The following is a 19,074-nucleotide window of genomic DNA, read 5'->3' as shown; positions in this document are numbered from 1 at the left end:
AAAATACCTGCACTTCTTATTTTAAAACATAATCTACCGCACAATAGTTCTGACTTAGGAGAGATTACTAAGGAGTTACTGTTAGATATTCTATAGCTATTTCTCAAGGAGCTTAAATCAGAACTTAACATCCTCTTCTGAATGAAGAACCTCTTTTTCATCTTTTAAAAAATACATTTCCCAAATAAACAGAGGCCTTGAGAAAATTTTCCAATGAAGCACCACTCTTCCTATGATAAGATGGGACCTTCCCTAAGACTCAACGTGTTGTTTTGTGAGGCTCCTCCTTCTACTCTTGGCCCCGAGATACAGATTCACAATTCTCATAGAGTGCTTACTATTTTAAAAAAATACAACATAATGTACACTCTTCTTTAACTAAAGGAATTTTTTTTTCTTTCATGGAATATTTTAAAAACCAGTTCAAGTTTTCTTATTTTATGCCAGTGTGAAGGGTTTTTCATCTGAATACTGAGAAATGATAAAATAGCTGTTCATATCAAAACACAAAAACATGGGAAAACAATATCAGTGAAACCAGTGCCTGCACTTTAGGAAGTTTATGGTTTAATTCCTTCCTTCCAATAAGCATTTAAACTGAAATTGTTATTGTGTTATTTTTAACTGCACTGTTGATTTGCAGAGATTAAATGGCAAACTTGTCCAAAGTACAGTATACTGCCTGTTTGCATATCTGACTATGAGTTAGGTTATTACTAATTGCAAAGAAATTAAGTTTTCTGGCCAATTAAGAATAAACCTTTAAGGTCCAAAATTCAAGTAAAGATAAGGATTCTGGAATATCATAAGATTTTCATTAATATTCCTCATATATAACTAAGTGTTTACCAGTTAAATCTATTTGTAGATGCTTGGGTTGATGTTCAGAAATACCAAATTCCCTCCACATTATTATTCAAAGCTCTCTCTCTCACTCTCTCTCTCTCTCTTTTTTATTAAATCTATTTAACATTTCAAACTGATGTTAAATCACAATTTTTAAATGCAAAATTTTCTATATATGTGAAAATGCAGAGCTAAGACATTATATGCATAATTCGAGATACACTAAAGAACCAATACCTATCTTTCCTCAACTGGTCAGCATGAATTTGGAATTTAGGAAAGATGGGTCTCATGTTTCTTTCCTTGAGTATTAGTTGTGAGGACAAAGTTGAAGCCAAAGAGTTTGCTTACATAAATGTTTAAGCTTGACTCTAATTCTTATACTGACAGCTAACATATTTGAAAACTTACCATGAAGCTATTTTTTAAGTGAGTTACATGTGTTAACCCTTTGCAGTCTTTACAGTAAGTCTATCGGGAAATAGTCTGGCGCTCCTCCCAGGTGACAGATGTCACGGGGGCAGAGTAACCTGCCAAGGTCTTCTCGCTGGCAAATGGAAGAGGCCTACTTGTGCTCAGTCTGTCTAGCTCCACAGCAATTAACTAGTACACAATTTTCTCTCAGTTTCTTTCTTTTGAGGTCTTTTCTAGATGGATATATTTTCTAGGATATATAAACAAAGCCTTAAAATTCCAGAAACAAATTTAAACACTGTCCCTCTCCTTCTCCCTCTCTTTCTACCTCCTCCTCCTTTGTTGACAAAGGTTCTCTCTTGGAAGTGGTGACACCCTAGAATCTATAGATCAGAAACTGACAGCAAAAAAAAAAAAAAAAAAAAGGCATGTGAAAGTCAATGAAAACATAAAGAATCCTAAAATCTGATGTACCAAAAGTAAAATCAAACAAACAAACAAAAAAAGAATTAAAAAGTTTAACCAGAATTTCTGTTTGCAGCAACAGTAAAACAATAATAGAGAAATCATCATTCAATGATTGAACAATACATTTATAATACTGAATATAAGTACAAGCTGAACTTCTAATGTTGAGATATGATTTTCTGGACACAAAAATAACTATACCAGAAACTGATGTGTCTTTTTTTTTTTTTAAGTAAAGAAACGTTTTGGGCACCTGAGTGGCTCAGTGAGTTAAGCCTCTGCCTTTGATTTAGGTCATGATCTCAGAGTCCTGGGATCGAGCCCCTCATCAGGCTCTCTGCTCAGCAGGGATCCTGCTTCCCTTCCTCTCTTTGCCTGCCTCTCTGCCTACTTGTGATCTCTGTCAAATAAATAAATAAAATCTTAGTAAAAAAAAAAAAAGAAATGTTTTTGCATGGGGCAGTGTTACATGTCTAATTCTAAAGTGAAGTCAACTAATCACTACACTAAATTTTACTTACTATTAAATATATAGCAGGGATAGATTTCTTCATAATATTTGAATTGTATGATTTAATTCATTCAATGCTATTTTATTAAAACACTGTATCATTAGGGTAAAGTCACCAGATTGAGAAAAAAATTTTAAAAATAAATTTGAATATTAGATAAATTAAATATTCTTTTAGTCTATGTAAGTCCTCAATATTACAAGGCACATTACAATATTGCTATATTTTAGACATACATAGACCCCCCCAATATCATTGTTTATATGAAATTCAAATTTAACTGGTCACCCTATATTTTATTTGGCAAACTTACTTTAGGGTTAGGTTTATTAAAATTTGGGCATTTATGTATTTGTTAGTCACACTAATCAGAATAAGTCCATTGGCAAAAATATGTGTCAAGATAGTGTTAAGGTAAATTGGGGACATTTCAGACAAACATAAGTTCGTCAAAAATTTCAAATTGCTTTGAAACTTCATGGACAATTTATTTTATTTATTTATTTTTATACATTAAGATAAAATTAGGTATTAGTCTGATTTTATGAGTATATGTCCTTTATAGTTTGTAATTATTTCCATGTTTTCCTGTGAAATAGTTTTATTTTGGGCTTTAAAAAAACTTAATTTTATGCTTCTAAGAGTTAATGAAATCAGTAAGCTTCTTATTTTTAGATATAACTATTGATTTGTTTATCTATTTATCTATCACTTCTACCACTCTCAAATTATTATAAACACGGACATACAATTAATAGTCATTTCACCTATAAGGCATACCACATGTCCAGTATTAAGTACACTATTTTTTCTAATGGATCCTTAAAGAATGAAGCACATGACCGCATAGAGCTATGCAAATGGATTCCATCCCCACACCAATGAAAGTTGACATTACCCTTACTTTACACTAGGAGGCATATTGTTACTACAGATTTTTTCTATTATCATACTAAACACTTTGTGACCTGGTTTAATGAGCTCAAATGCAAGAGAGTATTACTAAAACCTTTTAAGTATTTATAATAAATGAGTCCTCAAAGCTAATTATTTTGGGGATTTAAAGTCATACTTTAAATTGATGAGATCTAAAACTTTCCAGCAGAGAAAGAAAGCTTGTGCCCCTGCCTATTTTACAGCCATCTTTTAACTACATGTTAGATAATATTTTAAAAAGTCATTTCATTGTACCTTTCTATTAAAAAAAAAGGTAATAAAACAGAAAATATGTTGTGAGTAATTAACAGTAAATACTTTAAAATAATTAAGTGAACTTAAGTAGTTTAAAGTAAAACAATGCAGATATCAGAACATAAATATGCTTTACTTTATAATTTTTATCAGTCTTTAGCAAATAGCGATGTTTTGAGATCACTCATCAGATATTATCATATGAAAAAGTCAAATGACAAGAATTTAAAGTATAAAATTTTACAATTTGAAACTAATGTGGGTTTTTTTAGAATTTTATTTCTGTCTTCAAATGTGTAATAATTTTACATTTTAAAATTCACTATAGTAATTTTAAAAACTTGACAGGAAACTTTGGTAAATAATCCGATACATGTTTCATTCATTCTACACTTTTTTTCCCACTACCTCCTGATAATAACAACAGCCAAAAAATATAATGATACCTATAAACTGAGCCTGTGTTAAGTGCCAATAGCTCTGTGGCTGCAAAGTCACTGAGTTAGGTCATAGATTATTTTGATTCCACAGTCTTTGTTGTTGTTGTTGTTGTTTTTAAGATTTTATTTACTTATTTGACAGATAGAGATCATAAGTGGGCAGAGAGGCAGGCAGAGAGAGAGAGAGGAGGAAGCAGGCTCCCCGTTGAGCAGAGAGCTTGATGTGGGGCTCGATCCCAGGACCCTGGGATCATGACCTGAGCCGAAGGCAAAGGCTTAACCCACTGAGCCACCCAGGAGCCCCCACAGTCTTTATTCTTAATAATAATTCTGCATTACTTCCCCAAAAAAGTCATTAACTATGTATGGACTCAAATCTCCCCAGGCTTTAAAATATCTTTATTCCACTCCATCTTCACTTTTGCCTGCCTTGAATGTTAAGGTTTGTCATGATTTCTTTTTGGGTTTCTTCTCTTTCCTCATAATTATTGCATTTGCTCAAAGAATTTCATTCACCTTCTATTTTATTAGTTTATAATTTCCAGTGCAGAATTGTATTCCTACCTCCTAGATTATCTTGTCCAGCACCTCAAAGTTTAAAATTAAAGAAAAAATTATTAATTCCTAATCTAAGTTTCTCTTCCGTTTCCTAATTTATTTAATTACATAATTCTCCAATGTCTCACAAACCAAAATCTTGAAAAGACCCTCAAAAGTCTATCTTTTTCTTTATCTGCTCTATTGTATCCTTCAAAATCTGGTCCCAATTTATTTCTCAATCCAATTTCATTTATTGTCACATACTTTAATAATTTAATATCAACGATTTATTGAGTATCTACTATGTTTCAGGTTCTGTGCTAGGGTGAATAGCTTTATCAAATAACTGTAATTTTATGACCATATTTTTAAAGATTATTAATAGTCCCATTTTTGAGATTAGGAATCTAAGCCCAAGTAGTAGAGCTAATCATATTTGCATGTGCTCCAAAGATAATGAAGTAGTCACTGCTTTCCCAAGCATGAACCTTTCATAGCACCAAGAAACCCCCACTCGTGCGACTGTTAGCACACACGCACACACACCCATGCACAAACATTTTATTTACTTAGACAATTTCTTTTCATCCAATGTTACTTCTTGAAAGTATCACTTTGTCTGGGCTCCTGGGTAGTGGAGCTGGTTGAGTGTCCAACTCCTGGTTTTGGCTCAGCTCCTGATCTTCGGGTGATTGAGCCCTCATGGGGCTTCACGCTCAGCATGGAGTCTGCTTAAAATTCTCTCTCCCTCTCCTTCTGTTCCTCCTCCCTGTTCTGTACATGTGCATACTTTCTCTCTTGTTCTCTCCCTCTCTCTAAGATTAAAAAAAAAAAGGTACACAGCACCTAAAATGAAATTTTAAAAAATAATAAAGTATCATTTCTACCAAAAGAATCTTTATTGCTTATTTAAGACTTATTCAATCCTAAAACCCACTTTTTTATACACTTAACATTAGCATTTATTATAGTTCACTAATGTTACTGTTATCCAGTATCTTCTAAAAAATCAGTGTTTCTTTTCCTTTTCTTCTTCTTCTTCTTCTTCTTTAATCTTCCTCTTACAGTCTATAAAATGCTCAGAGCACACCCCTCATAGAAAAGAAAATTTCAAAACAATTTCTGGAACTTCATAGATTCCCCAAAATCTATTCATCAACTTCTTCTCCTTCTCTGACTGAGGAACTCTAGATTAAGAACTCTTGCTTTCCCAGTTTGGTAACAGAGTTTTTAAAAGTTTAGGAAGTCTTGGTTTTAATGTCTATTCCTAGAACCTAGGATAGTACTTGGCATCACAGTAGCCTCTATGTGAGTACTTATGGAATGAATAGATAAATGAATAAACAAGTAAATCATGGAAAAGTCAAGTGAATAAAGAGTCTTAAGCAAAAACTTTTGAATATGAAGTTATATCAAGATGGCTAAGACTTATACAGATTGTGGCAGAGATACTTTAGGGTGACCCCTCATGGTTCCCACCTCCTGGTATTCACAACTATGTGTATCCGCTTCCCTTGAGTGTGGACAGGACCTGAGGCTTGCTTCTAACCAACAGAATATGGCAATGGTGAGAGATGTCACTTTCGTGATTAGGTTCTATAAAACGTTATGCTGCTACAAACTCACTAGAGTTTAGAGAGAGACTCTGTCTCTCTAAATGGCTTTAAATAAGTGGATATGTTGGGAGGCATGTGTAACTAAAAGCTGAGTGTGGCCTCTAGATGCCGGGAGCAGTCTCCAGCTGATGACCAGAAAGATGCTGCGGTGCTCAATCGTACCAATGCAAGGAAATAAATTCTGCTAACAGGGGGTGTCTGGGGGGCTCAGTCTGTTGAGCAGCTGCCTTTGGCTCAGCTCATGATCGCAGGGTTCCTGGATCAAGCCCCAAATCAGGCTCCCTGCTCAGTGGGGAGTCTGCTTCTCCTTCTGTCCCTACCCACCTTCTCATGCTCTCTCTCTCATTCTCTCTCTCTCTCTCTCAAATAAATAATAAATTTAAATTTTTTAAAAAATTCTGTTAATAGTATGAAAAATCTTCATAAATTCTTCCACAGTTTGCCTGCAGATGAGAATGCAACCTGGCTGACACCTTGATTGCTGGCTTTGAGAACCTGCACAGAGACCACAGACAAACCATGCTCAGACTCCTGACTTAAAGGTAGTGTGAGATTATGAATGTGTGCTCTTAAAAGGCACTAAGTGTTATAGTTAGCAACAGAACATAGACGGCAGGTAGATAGAGGGGAGATGGGGAGATACATACTTGCTTTATAATCTAGATGATTCCATTCCAGAAAACGTTCTGCCTTCTCTGATTTTGAGGTGAAAATAGATAATAATAGATAAGTTTTGAAGTTAGATTTACAAAAATGTTTAATAAAGAAGAAAATTAAAGTCTCCTAGGATAAAAAGGGTAATCAAATTATTATTAATTTTTTTTTTTTAGCTGCTGGGTTTTGGCACCTTCTTCCCCATTTAAACTGAAATCACAGTAGGATTGATTTCTCTTTCTCTATATTATTCTTTAAAGAACTCTGCATTCATCAACTCAGGGTCCACTACTGTAGGATCACCATGAGCTGATTATGAAAATCCCATGGGGAAATGAACACAGCAGGTGACAATATAAAACTTCTGAACAATTTTCTTTGAGTCTGTATTATTTAATACTATGTTGTGCCAAAAAATCAAATTCATGTTTAATTTTCAAAGCATTCTATGGTTAATGATTGTTTTTTGGCTGTAGGTTAGTATTAGCACAAATTCTTAGGATTGAAATTTGGATTTACATATTTTTTCTGAATTTTTTGAAGTCTTTTTTATTTAATTAAGTTGTTTTTTTTTCTTCCCAAAATGACAGTCTGTCTCTCATGCCCAGGTATTTTAAATTCTCAGTATTTCTTAGCATGCACAACTGACAGAAAGAATATTTTTAATGCAAATTTTGTAATATTAAGAATGAATTTTTCCCCCCAGCTCTGTATCAGGTGCTTTCCATTTATATCACTTCATCACCAAATGAAAATATAATTTTGAATATGTTATTAAAATTGTGGAAAATATAGACAATTAAAAAGGTGAAATCAATGTTTCAAACTGAAGATAGCTATCGTTAACATGGTGTACTTCTCAGTAGCGTTTGTTTGTTTGTTCGTCCATTGCTATCTTGATAGAACACTTTTAATTTGTCTGATTGTGTTTCATGAGTTTTTGAAATATTGATTTATTCATTCAGTCACAAATACACGTTGCTGGCCTACTCTATGCCAGGTGCTGTCATGCACAGATAATAGAAAGGTGAGCAAACAGTTCTTACTGATAATGGGAGAGACAATTGTTAATCAAAAATATCATACAGGTTTTCTTTGAGGAAAAACTGTAAAAAAAAATAAGAAAAGGTACAATGGTAATAAAAAGGAAAATTTATTCCACTGAAAAGAGCACTAAGCAAGAGGTGGTGTATATGAGTTTTATTCTTGACTCACAAACTATGTAACTATAGGCAAAGCCTTCCCTTTTAATGCCTCTGTATAAAAATACTTTATACTCTATGGTCTGCAGGGTTCTACTAAGGACGCAACTGTCAGTAACCTAAGGCCAAAAACCAAACCAAACCAAACAAACAAACAAAAACTTCAGGAGCAGATCTTTCCCAAATTGTTCACCTTACTAGCAGACCGTTCAACCAACTCATCTTCTTAAAATTCAATTTCTCTAATTTTCTTTAAAAAAAAAAATAAGATTATTGTTGACAAGAATTCCACTATGAGAGCTGAGAGGTGAGCCCACTTCCACGTGAACCAGATCCTAAAGTCCACCCAGAAGCATACAGAGTTTTCTCCAACAGCCTGAGAAGGAGCAATTTGTATGTGGGGGGGGGGGGCAGGGGAGGGGCAGAGGGAGAGAGAGAATCTTAAGCAGCCTCCACACCCAGGGCAGAGCCTGATGTGGAGCTCGATTTCACAACGCATGAGATCAAGACCTGAGACGAAATGGAGTCAGACACTTAACCTACTGAGCCACCCAGGTACACCAGAAGAAGCTGCTGGGGCTGCTGGAAATAATATCTATCTGTATACACATATATATGTATACACACACACACACACACACACACACAACATATAACATTAGTGCCTTGGAATTCACACCTCAGTGCCAGTGATGACACTGCCATAAAACATATGAACAGTGAAGGTGCTTCTCTAAATACTAAGAGCGTTGCTGTGGAGTCAGGTACTCTTAAGTTCCTATTCTGCCTCAACTATCTGTTAAGTAGTTTCAGACAGATAACTGTCATTTTCTGAAATTCAGCTGACTTAGAATACTGTCTAACTTATATTATTGTGTGGAATCATAAACAATATATTACAACATTTACTAGCATTCCTGACTCATCTGTACACCTGAATAAATACTACCCATTCATATCCTCAGGTATCAAAATTATCCTTAGCGAGAAGTTCGCCAACTGATTCACATACAGTCCAGGTAGAGGCAGAAGCATAGGAACAGATAGGGCTTTAATAAAGTAAATACAATCTGCAATTTTGCACATGATTAAACAGCAGAAAATCCTTTAAAGTGACATTTAAAAGAAATGCCAGATATAAAAATAACTCTATTCATGATTCTCAATGGGACAAGTTTAAGCCTTAATTCTGAATTAGTGGTAATAAGCTGTTCCTGATCTGATCACATAATTGTTTTTGTTTGCTTTTAAGTTAGGGAAATTCTTTCATCAGTCTAGTTACAGTTATTAAAAATAGAAAACTCCTACTGAAAATCCCCTTAGTATGTCCTTAGATGTAATGATTTTATTGAATTATACGTGGAGTGTATGATCACATTAACGAGCTAACTTCTTAAAGAAATATGCTTTATCTTCTATTCAAGAATAGTCTAAGTCTCTATATGCAGAAAAGGTGATAAAACTCAGTGCAAGACATTCTGCATGTGAGTGTGTTATTTGCAGTGTAGTTGACTAAGGATGCTCTAAGACTCAGATGTGCCTAGAACACAGAGACACTATCTATTGGTTGCCGAGGGATACTCCTCATGCCCTGTCCTTAACTTCCCCCTGGTGTCATACAGAGAAGGGCTGAAGTTTCTGCTTAATGATTTTATTGCTAAATTCCAAAAAGGACTTTTCAAAGACTCTATTTTACTTGAAAGATCTTTAATGGAGGAAAATACCAATTTATATTCTAGTCTTCCAAATACAAATGTAATTACTGAAAAATCTCTGTTTAATTGCAATTTCACCATTTGAAATACACTTCAATGTATACACAACCATCCGGCTGTACTTACGTACAATAAACCATATCTTTGGTTCAAAACAATTAATAGAAAAAGGAAGAAACTGGATATTTCATATATTGATTCTGAGTTTTGTATCAGTCTCCCACCATATACTTAAAATAAACTTTGCATTTTGAGAATTTTAAAACAGTATAAAATTAGGAAACAACAGTATAATAAGACTCTATACATCCATTATCCAACCCCAACAACCACTAACATTTCATTGTTTAATTTATTCCCATCATTACTATCACTGTCATCATCATTAGTAGTATTTTGTTCGGGTATCATTAAAACAAATTCCAGACATTATTTTTTTTGTTTTTTTTGTTTTTGTTTTTGTTTTTGTTTTTAAAGATTTTTATTTATTTATTTGATAGACAGAAATCACAAGTAGGCAAAGAGGCAGGCAGAGAGAGAGGGGGAAGCAGGCTCCCCGCTGAGCAGAGAGCCCGATGTGGGGCTCGATCCCAGGACCCTGAGATCATGACCTGAGCCGAAGGCAGAGGCCTAAACCACTGAGCCACCCAGGCGCCCTCCAGACATTATTTTGTTTCTTCTATAAATTCTTCACAATCCATCACTACCAATAAAGGATTTTCTCTTAATAAAGCTATAATACCATTATCACATCTAACAAAATAAGTAATTATTAATATCATTTAAAATGAAACACATACTCATATATCCACAATTTTCTTAAAAAATTTTTTACGATACTGAAAAAAGAAATAAACTCACTGGTCACCACTGGAAGTATCTAGGGCACCAGTTCATTTTATAAATTAATATACCAAGCAAGTGTGTCTTGGATTTCCTGTGTGAACTTGATTTCATGTAGTAATCAATGACTAATGGGTTGAAGTTCTTCATCATAAGATTTTTAAAACTACTTCATTAAAAAGGAATAATTTCTTTTGTTTATCACTTTTATATCCACTCACTGTATAATTTAATAGCATACTCTAATTATTTTAGCAATAAACACAAATATAACTTTATATAATTATTTATGGAAATAATTTTGAAACAGCCTTTTCAAACAGGTACTGGCTTTATAATCATTGCATATATGAGAATGAGACAGGATAGAGAATGGTTAAAAGGCATTCTGTCATTTTTCAGAGTTCTGAACCTACTACACAGATTATTTTTTTCAATTGCTACTAGAGAAAAAAAAAAGTTGGAGGGATTATGTCTTTGTGGAAAACTATCAAGAGATGCAGTGGGGAACTCCAACTCCAGATGTTAAAAGCATTTACGCGGCCCTGCTGGAAAGGAAAGGGATGAAAGAAAGAAATAGAGGTAAAGACTACATCGTGCTTGTTGGGCAGAACTCAGAGAAACCCAGCGGCTTGGAATTACAGAGTCCTGAGGCTAGATTCCATGGCAGAGTCCAGGGAAGCAGGAAGATCCTGGAGTGATAAACTCACCAAGCATCTAGGCACCATAGTCATGCACAAACTCCTTTGCCCACCAGGGGTCTGAAAGCATTAGGAGTAGTTATGAAGGGGCCAGGAGGGCTGGGATGAAGGCAATATCATCTGAGACGCGTGAGGACCCAATGAAACAAGGGGCATCTCCATGGACATGTAAGTGCGCAGATGACCAAGGGACCAGAATGTTTCAATTGTTTTCGGCATGACGTAGACCATGTGAAATTGGGGGGGGGGGCGAGTTTCCATCACACTAGTAAAATGGGGATTCAAGTCTTTTTCTAAATGAAAGAAAAAAAAATTGTTGTATGTCTAGTGCATCTAAATTATTGGCGTGAGTCACATCTGACACAATAAAGACTACTGTAGATTTTACATGGTATTATTTACAAAAACCATGAATTATTACACAACTTCCAAACTTTATTTTTGGGATTGCATGTAAAACCCTTAATACTTTCCTCATTTTTTTTCAAAATTCATGTGTTTGATAGAATATAAAACTTATGATGTCAACAACCTAGAAGTATAAACTTAGAAGTGAAGAATATTGTAGCTAAATGCCACTGTGTGTGTGTGTTTGTGTACAGAATCCAGACCCTATATTAAAACCTAATATCTCCAAAAACTCCTCCAGAAGATACTTCTTTTATTAGTTTTTCTTTTAAAAGTATAATGAAAAGGGGCGTCTGGGTGGTTCAGTGGGTTAAAGCCTCTGCCTTTGGCTCAGGTCATGATCCCATGGTCCTGGGATCGAGCCCCACATCGGGCTCTCTGCTCAGCGGGAAACCTGCTTCCTCCTCTCTCTCGCCTGCCTCTCTGCCTACTTGTGATCTCTGTCTGTCAAATAAATAAATAAATAATCTTTTTTAAAAAAAATATAATGGAAAGAATTATTATGGAATTACTACTAATCTACAAAGGTTTTTTTTTTTAATTGAGAAGCATAATATTTTAAAAATATTCCTATAAAAATAGGAACCCATGCAAATTGAATACTTAATAACTGTACAGATAATACTGACATTCATGATTTCTATGGAGATAGCATGGTTACTTTAAAATCTTGGCTTCTCAAGAATTACCACACCACAGACAGAAAACCCCAATGAAGACAAAGGATACAATCTAAATCTGAATAGCAAGATTATTACTATTGAAGATTACTGCTTCCATTATGCTATATCTCACTTCACAAATTCCTCAAAGTTAATTACAAAAATGCGACTGTGGAATTTTAAGATAATATATCATAATACTATCCTAATATGAATTACCATTTGGTTATGAATCTCTTAATATTTCTAGGCTATTCTAATTAATTCTGTTCTAGACATTTACAGAGGAGGTTAAAATTTTAAGTCCCATTAAATGTGGAAAGTATAGTTGGCCTCCAGGCCCCTCACAGTGCCTCTTTTCCTTATCTCCCGATTTTCCTTCTTTCTTAATGATGAATAAGGATGTTGTCTCCACGAAGGAGCAGTTTAACACATTTTATTGACCATGATTCTCCTGGGTGAAGTCACTGTGTTGGGTTTAATGTTGGAGTGTGCAAGGGTGTATCATCCTTTGGGTCTCTTTTTCCTTGTGACTAGATTGGTAACATCCCCAGGGACCTCTTGAAGCTATTCTGAAAAGGCCCTTTGTTTGTTTGTTTGTTTGTTTTAGAATCTCTTCTAACTTCTCCCATTAGGCAGCTCACTCAGCTACTTCCCTAGTCTAAGAAGGCATCGGGGGAATAGCTATATATTTTGGGTGAAGTTCTGGCTTAAGGTAACTTACACTAACCATACTTATGTATACTTTTTCCCCCTTCTTTCCTTTTGCTTCTGTAAAAAACAAACAAACAAACAAACAAACAACACCTTTGGAGAACTGCATAGACATGACCTAAAACTCTTCTCTTAAAATGGGAGTCTTTCTGTCTTGGTTTTAGCAGAAGCCCAAAGACAAAAATCAACCATTCCCATATGCAGAAGAGGAAGCCAAGAACCAGTTTGGTACCCTCAGCTTAATGACGAAAGAGATGTTTTAAAATTGGAGAGAGGGAAGCTGAAAACCAGGAAATCAGTTTAGAAAAAGCTATCTTACATATCTGACCTCTTCACACAAGTCCAGGAAAGGATGATTCAGTAGAACCACTTAGATTCAATGATGTTTAATCAACACCAAGAAATCTAAGGAGGACAGTTGGCCAGCTCTCCCAAATGTTGTCTAATGAGAACTCCCCTCTTTGCATATGGCCTGCCCTTCTGGATATATGAAGTAAAAAGATGCACTTATATTTCCCTTATGACCCGAAGATACAGAACATGACAGAAAGATCAAGAATCAGAGCTGGTGTGCATTTACTTAGTTCTTCCTAAAAGACTGGCTGGAGTAGGGAGAAACCTCAGCAGAAAGAAGATGCCGATGTAACTATACATGCCAATGAGAAGAAAGACATTTATCAGAGAAACAGGCAGAAATGGATGCCAGCTTCAGGGAGAGGAAGTGGTAATATGTAATATGTAATATCCCGGACCACAGACCTGGATACAAAGAGAGGCAAATTCTAAAATTCAAATTCTAGAATCCTAGAAATCAGAGAACACCAATTCTGAATTCTCCCAACAGGACAAACTTTTTACCTCCTCTTGGAATTCTACTTCAACCACAGAATTGCCAGAAGCACAGGTATGTCTACAGCAGTAGAAGAGAAGTAGTTTAGAAAATTGGGGAAAACTCATCCTGTCCACATTTCTCCCTATAGGCGACCAGTGTGATGCAGGTTCAAAATGAGTTAGAAACCAGTTTTAATTCAAGTCAAGTAGAAATCATGATCATTACTGTGGACTGGACATTATTATCGAATTAGACTTTGAACATTTTAATAAAAGTGAATATATATATATATATATATATATATATATATATAACAGAATTACCAGAAAAGGTAGAGTACTTGCCCAAAATTTCCTCCAAAGGCAAAGAAAAAAGCACCCTCACAGGGCTTACTCTGAATGGGCAATGATTTCTAAGGTGTGCAGAATTAAGATCTTGGCTAATTCCATCTCACTCATTTCATTCATTCAATGCATTGGTTAAAACATATCCAAAATTTAAACAGACAAAATTTAAAAAGACAAAAAAAGTGAAAACCCCAAATCACTATCATCCCTCTTCGCACTTGTTTTAATCAACTATTTTATTTATTTATTTTTTTAAGTCTTCACTGGAAAACATCATTCCACCGAACAACACACACAGTAGACTTGATATATTTTGAATACGGCAACAAGAAAGCCAGCAAAACCAACCGAATGTCCATTTATTTGCTTCCCCAAATCACTGTTAGAACTCAAGTGCACACCACAAAAAGCCAGAACTCCAAGCGATCACAGTTTTTAAAGGGACTCACCAGAGTTGGGGTCAGAGTTGCCATCTGCTTCGGTCCTCTTGTCCGGAGAGGCCTGGTCGTAGAATTCGTCCTGTGGCTGAACCAGAGGAAGAGGGTGTGAGATCAGGGTGCCACTACCCACCGGCTCGTGGTCTCCTAGACCACTGTCACTGCAGCTTTCCTGGGAGCCATCGGGGAGGTGAAACGTAACCCGGCGCTGCGACTACAAAGAAGACCACAGGACACGCGGATTAACACTCCTTCCGGAGAAAAGGGGCGCGGCGGAACACAAAATCAAAACAACTTTCAACACATGATACAATGTAAACGCAAAACAGATAAAACTTGGAACAAAGCTAGGAACAAAATTTAGCACTTGCTATTTACTGTATCATGTCTAATTTGCAAAATACAAGAAGGAATTACGGTCTTGTTTAATTGAAGGACAAAAAAGGCACTAATGGTAAACCGCTGAAAATTACAGCAAGAAAAGCAAAAAAGGAATATACCAGTTGTCAACATTAAAAAAACAAAACAAAACAAAACAAAAACAAAAACAACTTGAAATAAGCAGAAATATGCAAATATTTGTTCCAAAGATCCCAATAAATACATAGACAATGTGACATTCAGTTTCTTTTGAATGAAACAAGCATTTTCTTTATTTAATGATTTTAAGGTAGTTTTTGCAAAGAAGTCATTATCGCCCATTGGCTCAGATATTACTACCACTCACTGGTTATAGAACATCCCAGTAGAAAGATGCTTAGAGTATTATTTTGACATCTATTTCTACAATGTCACTATCGGAAGTGTCCTAAAATATGTGCCTGGGTACTTCAATAAATTTTAGTGTTTTAATAAAATAAAAGTGTGCATTTCAGCACAGATTGCTGCTTAGTACTCTTGGTAAATGTTCTTTTAGCTGATGTAATCCATGAGATAGGAGAATATTTACAGCTGTGTGGGGTGGAGATTTATGACTTATGGAATTATAGGAGAGTAGTAAATTTGCGCTGTATGTCTGGCTGCACCTAATCTTCATTCTGCTATAACAGTCAGAAGACCTTTCAATATCATGTCACATGTGACCACTTTTACTCATGTTTAACAAAATTATGAATGCATAAATAATAAAGTATATAAAATACAAAAGTGTAATGTATAATCACTTCATAATACCTAAAATTTGTGTGTTTTGCAGACAGGCAATTTATAGACTGTATCCATTCCAAAGAAAAAAGAATGCAATTAGACACAAAATGCTATAGATAGATATACTGCCACTCTATAAATGCATTTTTATAGACAACAATAGGACACAGCCTATTTCCTATGAGTCACTGGTTCAAATCCAGCTCAGAGTCATAATGGAGAAGAGCTGATACCACTTTATTGCTGCTGTTCAATGACCTGTATGAAATGATTTGATAGTTCAGTACATTTTTAATGAACTGATGCCGACATCACATAAACTATAATCATAAACGGTGCTAATTGAGTCTATTGTAGCACATTTCACCTTCATGCACAACTATCTCATTCACCCCTCAATATATTTTAAAACGTGCCTAGGTGAGTGCTCCACAATATGCAAGCCAAACTTGAATATTAATATCTTGGATAGGAAGGAAAATTCTACCATTTACTATAGTGTTTCCTCTCTTGTGTGAATTTAACCCTTTAGAGAAAACCAGTAATGTAAGTATTTTTTGTGTTTATGTTTCAATATGCCCTTATTTCATCAGTATCCTTTGGTGATAAACACAGCATTAAGGTCTATGACCAGGCTGCCCATTATACAGGACAATCAAACATAGCTTTTAAAGTGAGTAGCCTATTAAAAAGTCTGTAGTTTCAGTGATTATAGCATCTTTGGTATTACCTCTGGAGAATTACCTCAGGTGAGTAAAAAAGTAGTCAAATATAAGTGAAAGACAATGGGACAGATTATTCTTCAGTCTTTCTAAAGCATCTCAAGAGGTCCATAAGCCATTATAAAGTATACGTTCCACAGACAGAAGAAAAAAAGGAAAATCTCCATGTATGATATTCTTCTAAGCATAATTAATATTGTTTTAATTACTTTATATTTTTCCCCCTGAGAAATGTGAATCTGCAGCCCCAGTAACATTTGAACGCAGCAGTTCTCACACAACAGCCATTAGAACGAGCATTTATTAAGCACCCACTTGTACACAGCCTGGCACTATGATTTCACTGAGAAGAAAAATATTCTTTTCAAAACTGTTTCAAATACAACCAACTAAATTCCATCCCACATATATTATACTATGATCTTCCTTTGCCACTTTGTGAGAACAAGCAAAGATAGAAACCTATTTGCAGTGGTATAGTAGATAGTAATTTATTTACAATAGGACAGTAAAAACCAGAGTGGTACAATGCTGAAACCATGGTGGCGTATGGAACTATTTCCTAATTAATTTGACTCAAAGATGTTAAGTTTTAAGTGGCAAACCTGTGCAGTTTATCAGTCTAATGGGAGTTTGGGGTGGGAGGTGGCATATGGACTAAGAATTGGAGCATGGTATGAAGCAAACTGATCAAGCAAATCAAACTATAGCTCATCATCGTAATGACTGATGCAAGTACAACAATGTCTGAAATATAAAGGTAGATGTAAGGAAATAATCTGAAGAAATTGAAATGCAGGAAAACAAGGATCCATGAAGTGTTACGAAATAAGAGGTGCAGGTGACAGCAAGGACTCAACAGACTGAGATGTGGCTGAAGAACACCAGCCGAGAAAGCCAGAACCAGACCTCTTGGCTGGGAGCCCTTGCTCTGCAGAGACTGGCCCAGGGCAAGTGAGTATCTCTGAATGAGTTCCTGGCTTTGTAAAATGGAGAAGTTAGTGCCTTCACTGGAGAAGTGTTGTGAGGCTCGAGCAGATAAAATAAGAAGCATAGGTTGGTGCAAAATATATGACACATAGTAGATACTCAGTAAAAGTAAGGCTGGTTTTACTATTATTATTTAAATAAATTAATAAGTAAGTACCAGCTTTACAGTAAAAAAAAAAGTATGTATCAATCTTCAAATTTACTGCTGCATATTCTTTTAACCTGCAGAGCTATCAATGTTTAGCTAGTTTTAAGGTTGTGATTCCTGGGGTGCCTGGGTGGCTCAGTGCTTTAAGCATCTGCCTTCAGCTCAGGTCATGATCTCAGGGTCCTGCTCAGCAGGGAGCCTGCTTTTCCTTCTCCCTCTGTGATCTTTCTTGCTCTCACACTCTCTCAAATAAATAAATAAAAATTAAAAAAAAAAAGATGTGATTCCTTCACAACAGAAAAAAATATATATATTGTTATTTTGTAAGGCAACTGCCTAGACCCCATAATCTTGGCATGTCTCCCAAAGTGGATGCAGATCATGTCAGCTCAGCGTCTTTGTGAGGGGAAGATGTTTTTGGTGGGAGCAGCAGATGAAGATGGACAGTTTAGAATACATGATTTCTCCTCTGAGAAAGTGAAGGTTTTCCCATTATCCTTTCAAGAAACCTATAATTGTTTGCATATCTGAAGAGAGAAAGAGGGGTAAGCTTTCTTACTGCCTCTGGGAATGTTGCTCCTGGGTTATCCCCATGGAAATATACCCAATTTGTGTTATAAATACAGTCAAGCCCTGCCTGACTGAACTGGGACAACATATGTTATCATGAGACTACTTCAGACTTTCCAAAGCCTTTGCACTTTTGTTTTCCAAAAACCTCTCTCTTACCCATTCCATTTTCTCCCACGGTAAACATTATTATTATTATCGGCTATGTCTTGTTAACGGTTTGAATGTCACATTTATTTATCTGATTTATCACGAACAAGTTAGTTCTAGGTCCCTGGCCGCCCTGAGAAGGAATAAGATGGGAACCAGTAACTACTAAGGCTGCTTCATGTTATTTTATCTCAGGGCTGCTGATATGAATTCTAACCATGCAAAACTTTCATCAGAAATTCTGTACTCTACACAAGCATAAAAGGCCATGCATACAAATATAGGTTCAGGATGCTGCAAGTCGGGAGATGCCACACTGGTTTAATTTAAGAAATATCACCAAACACTTTTATAGTATTATTTCTTGCGGGTTAGTAGAAAGGAAAGAGAGGGGAAATTTAAGAAGCTCAGGGAAGGTACACATGTTCCTGTATTGGGCTCTGTTCTTCAAGAGTCACTAAAAGAACTCTGAGTCACCTAGGAAATCTCAATCATTGCCTGAATGCTTCCTTTGTGTGTTTCTTACTGGTACAGAATATTATTCACCAATGAATGACTCACATTCAAGTCTATAATCCCAGTCCCACTAACCTCCTGGGATTTCTACGTGCAAAGATTTGATGGTCAAGTTCATTGTGTCTTTGCATAAAATAGCAAAAACACAGAAATGAGTGACATGCCTAATACAAATAGATATTTAATAAATAAATTATAAATCATACAATTGAACAAATCACAATACTTAATATTTTATTAATGTTTATTGATGTAGAAAATATAATCTATTCTTAAGTGTAAAAATCAGG

The 19,074-nt window shown here is 35.4% G+C and overlaps 1 protein-coding gene across 4 annotated transcripts in view; it reads right to left on the bottom strand.

Annotated features, from left to right (window-relative positions):
- Nucleotides 1–19,074, bottom strand: part of PCDH9 (protocadherin 9) — an 896,718-nt gene that overhangs the window by 293,526 nt on the left and 584,118 nt on the right. For 2 of the 4 annotated variants that reach the window (XM_032315264.1, XM_032315265.1), the window contains one exon: nt 14,555–14,756. In XM_032315264.1, the coding sequence (XP_032171155.1) occupies nt 14,555–14,756 (202 nt within the window). The remainder of the gene's footprint in view (nt 1–14,554; nt 14,757–19,074) is intronic. The other 2 variants (XM_032315266.1, XM_032315267.1) reach the window with 1 other exon arrangement.

This window comes from Mustela erminea, chromosome 15, assembly GCF_009829155.1.
Source record: "Mustela erminea isolate mMusErm1 chromosome 15, mMusErm1.Pri, whole genome shotgun sequence".
NCBI classification, from domain to species: Eukaryota; Metazoa; Chordata; class Mammalia; order Carnivora; family Mustelidae; genus Mustela; species Mustela erminea.
Note: the sequence above shows the minus strand (reverse complement) of the source record. Positions and strands in the feature narration are given on the sequence as shown.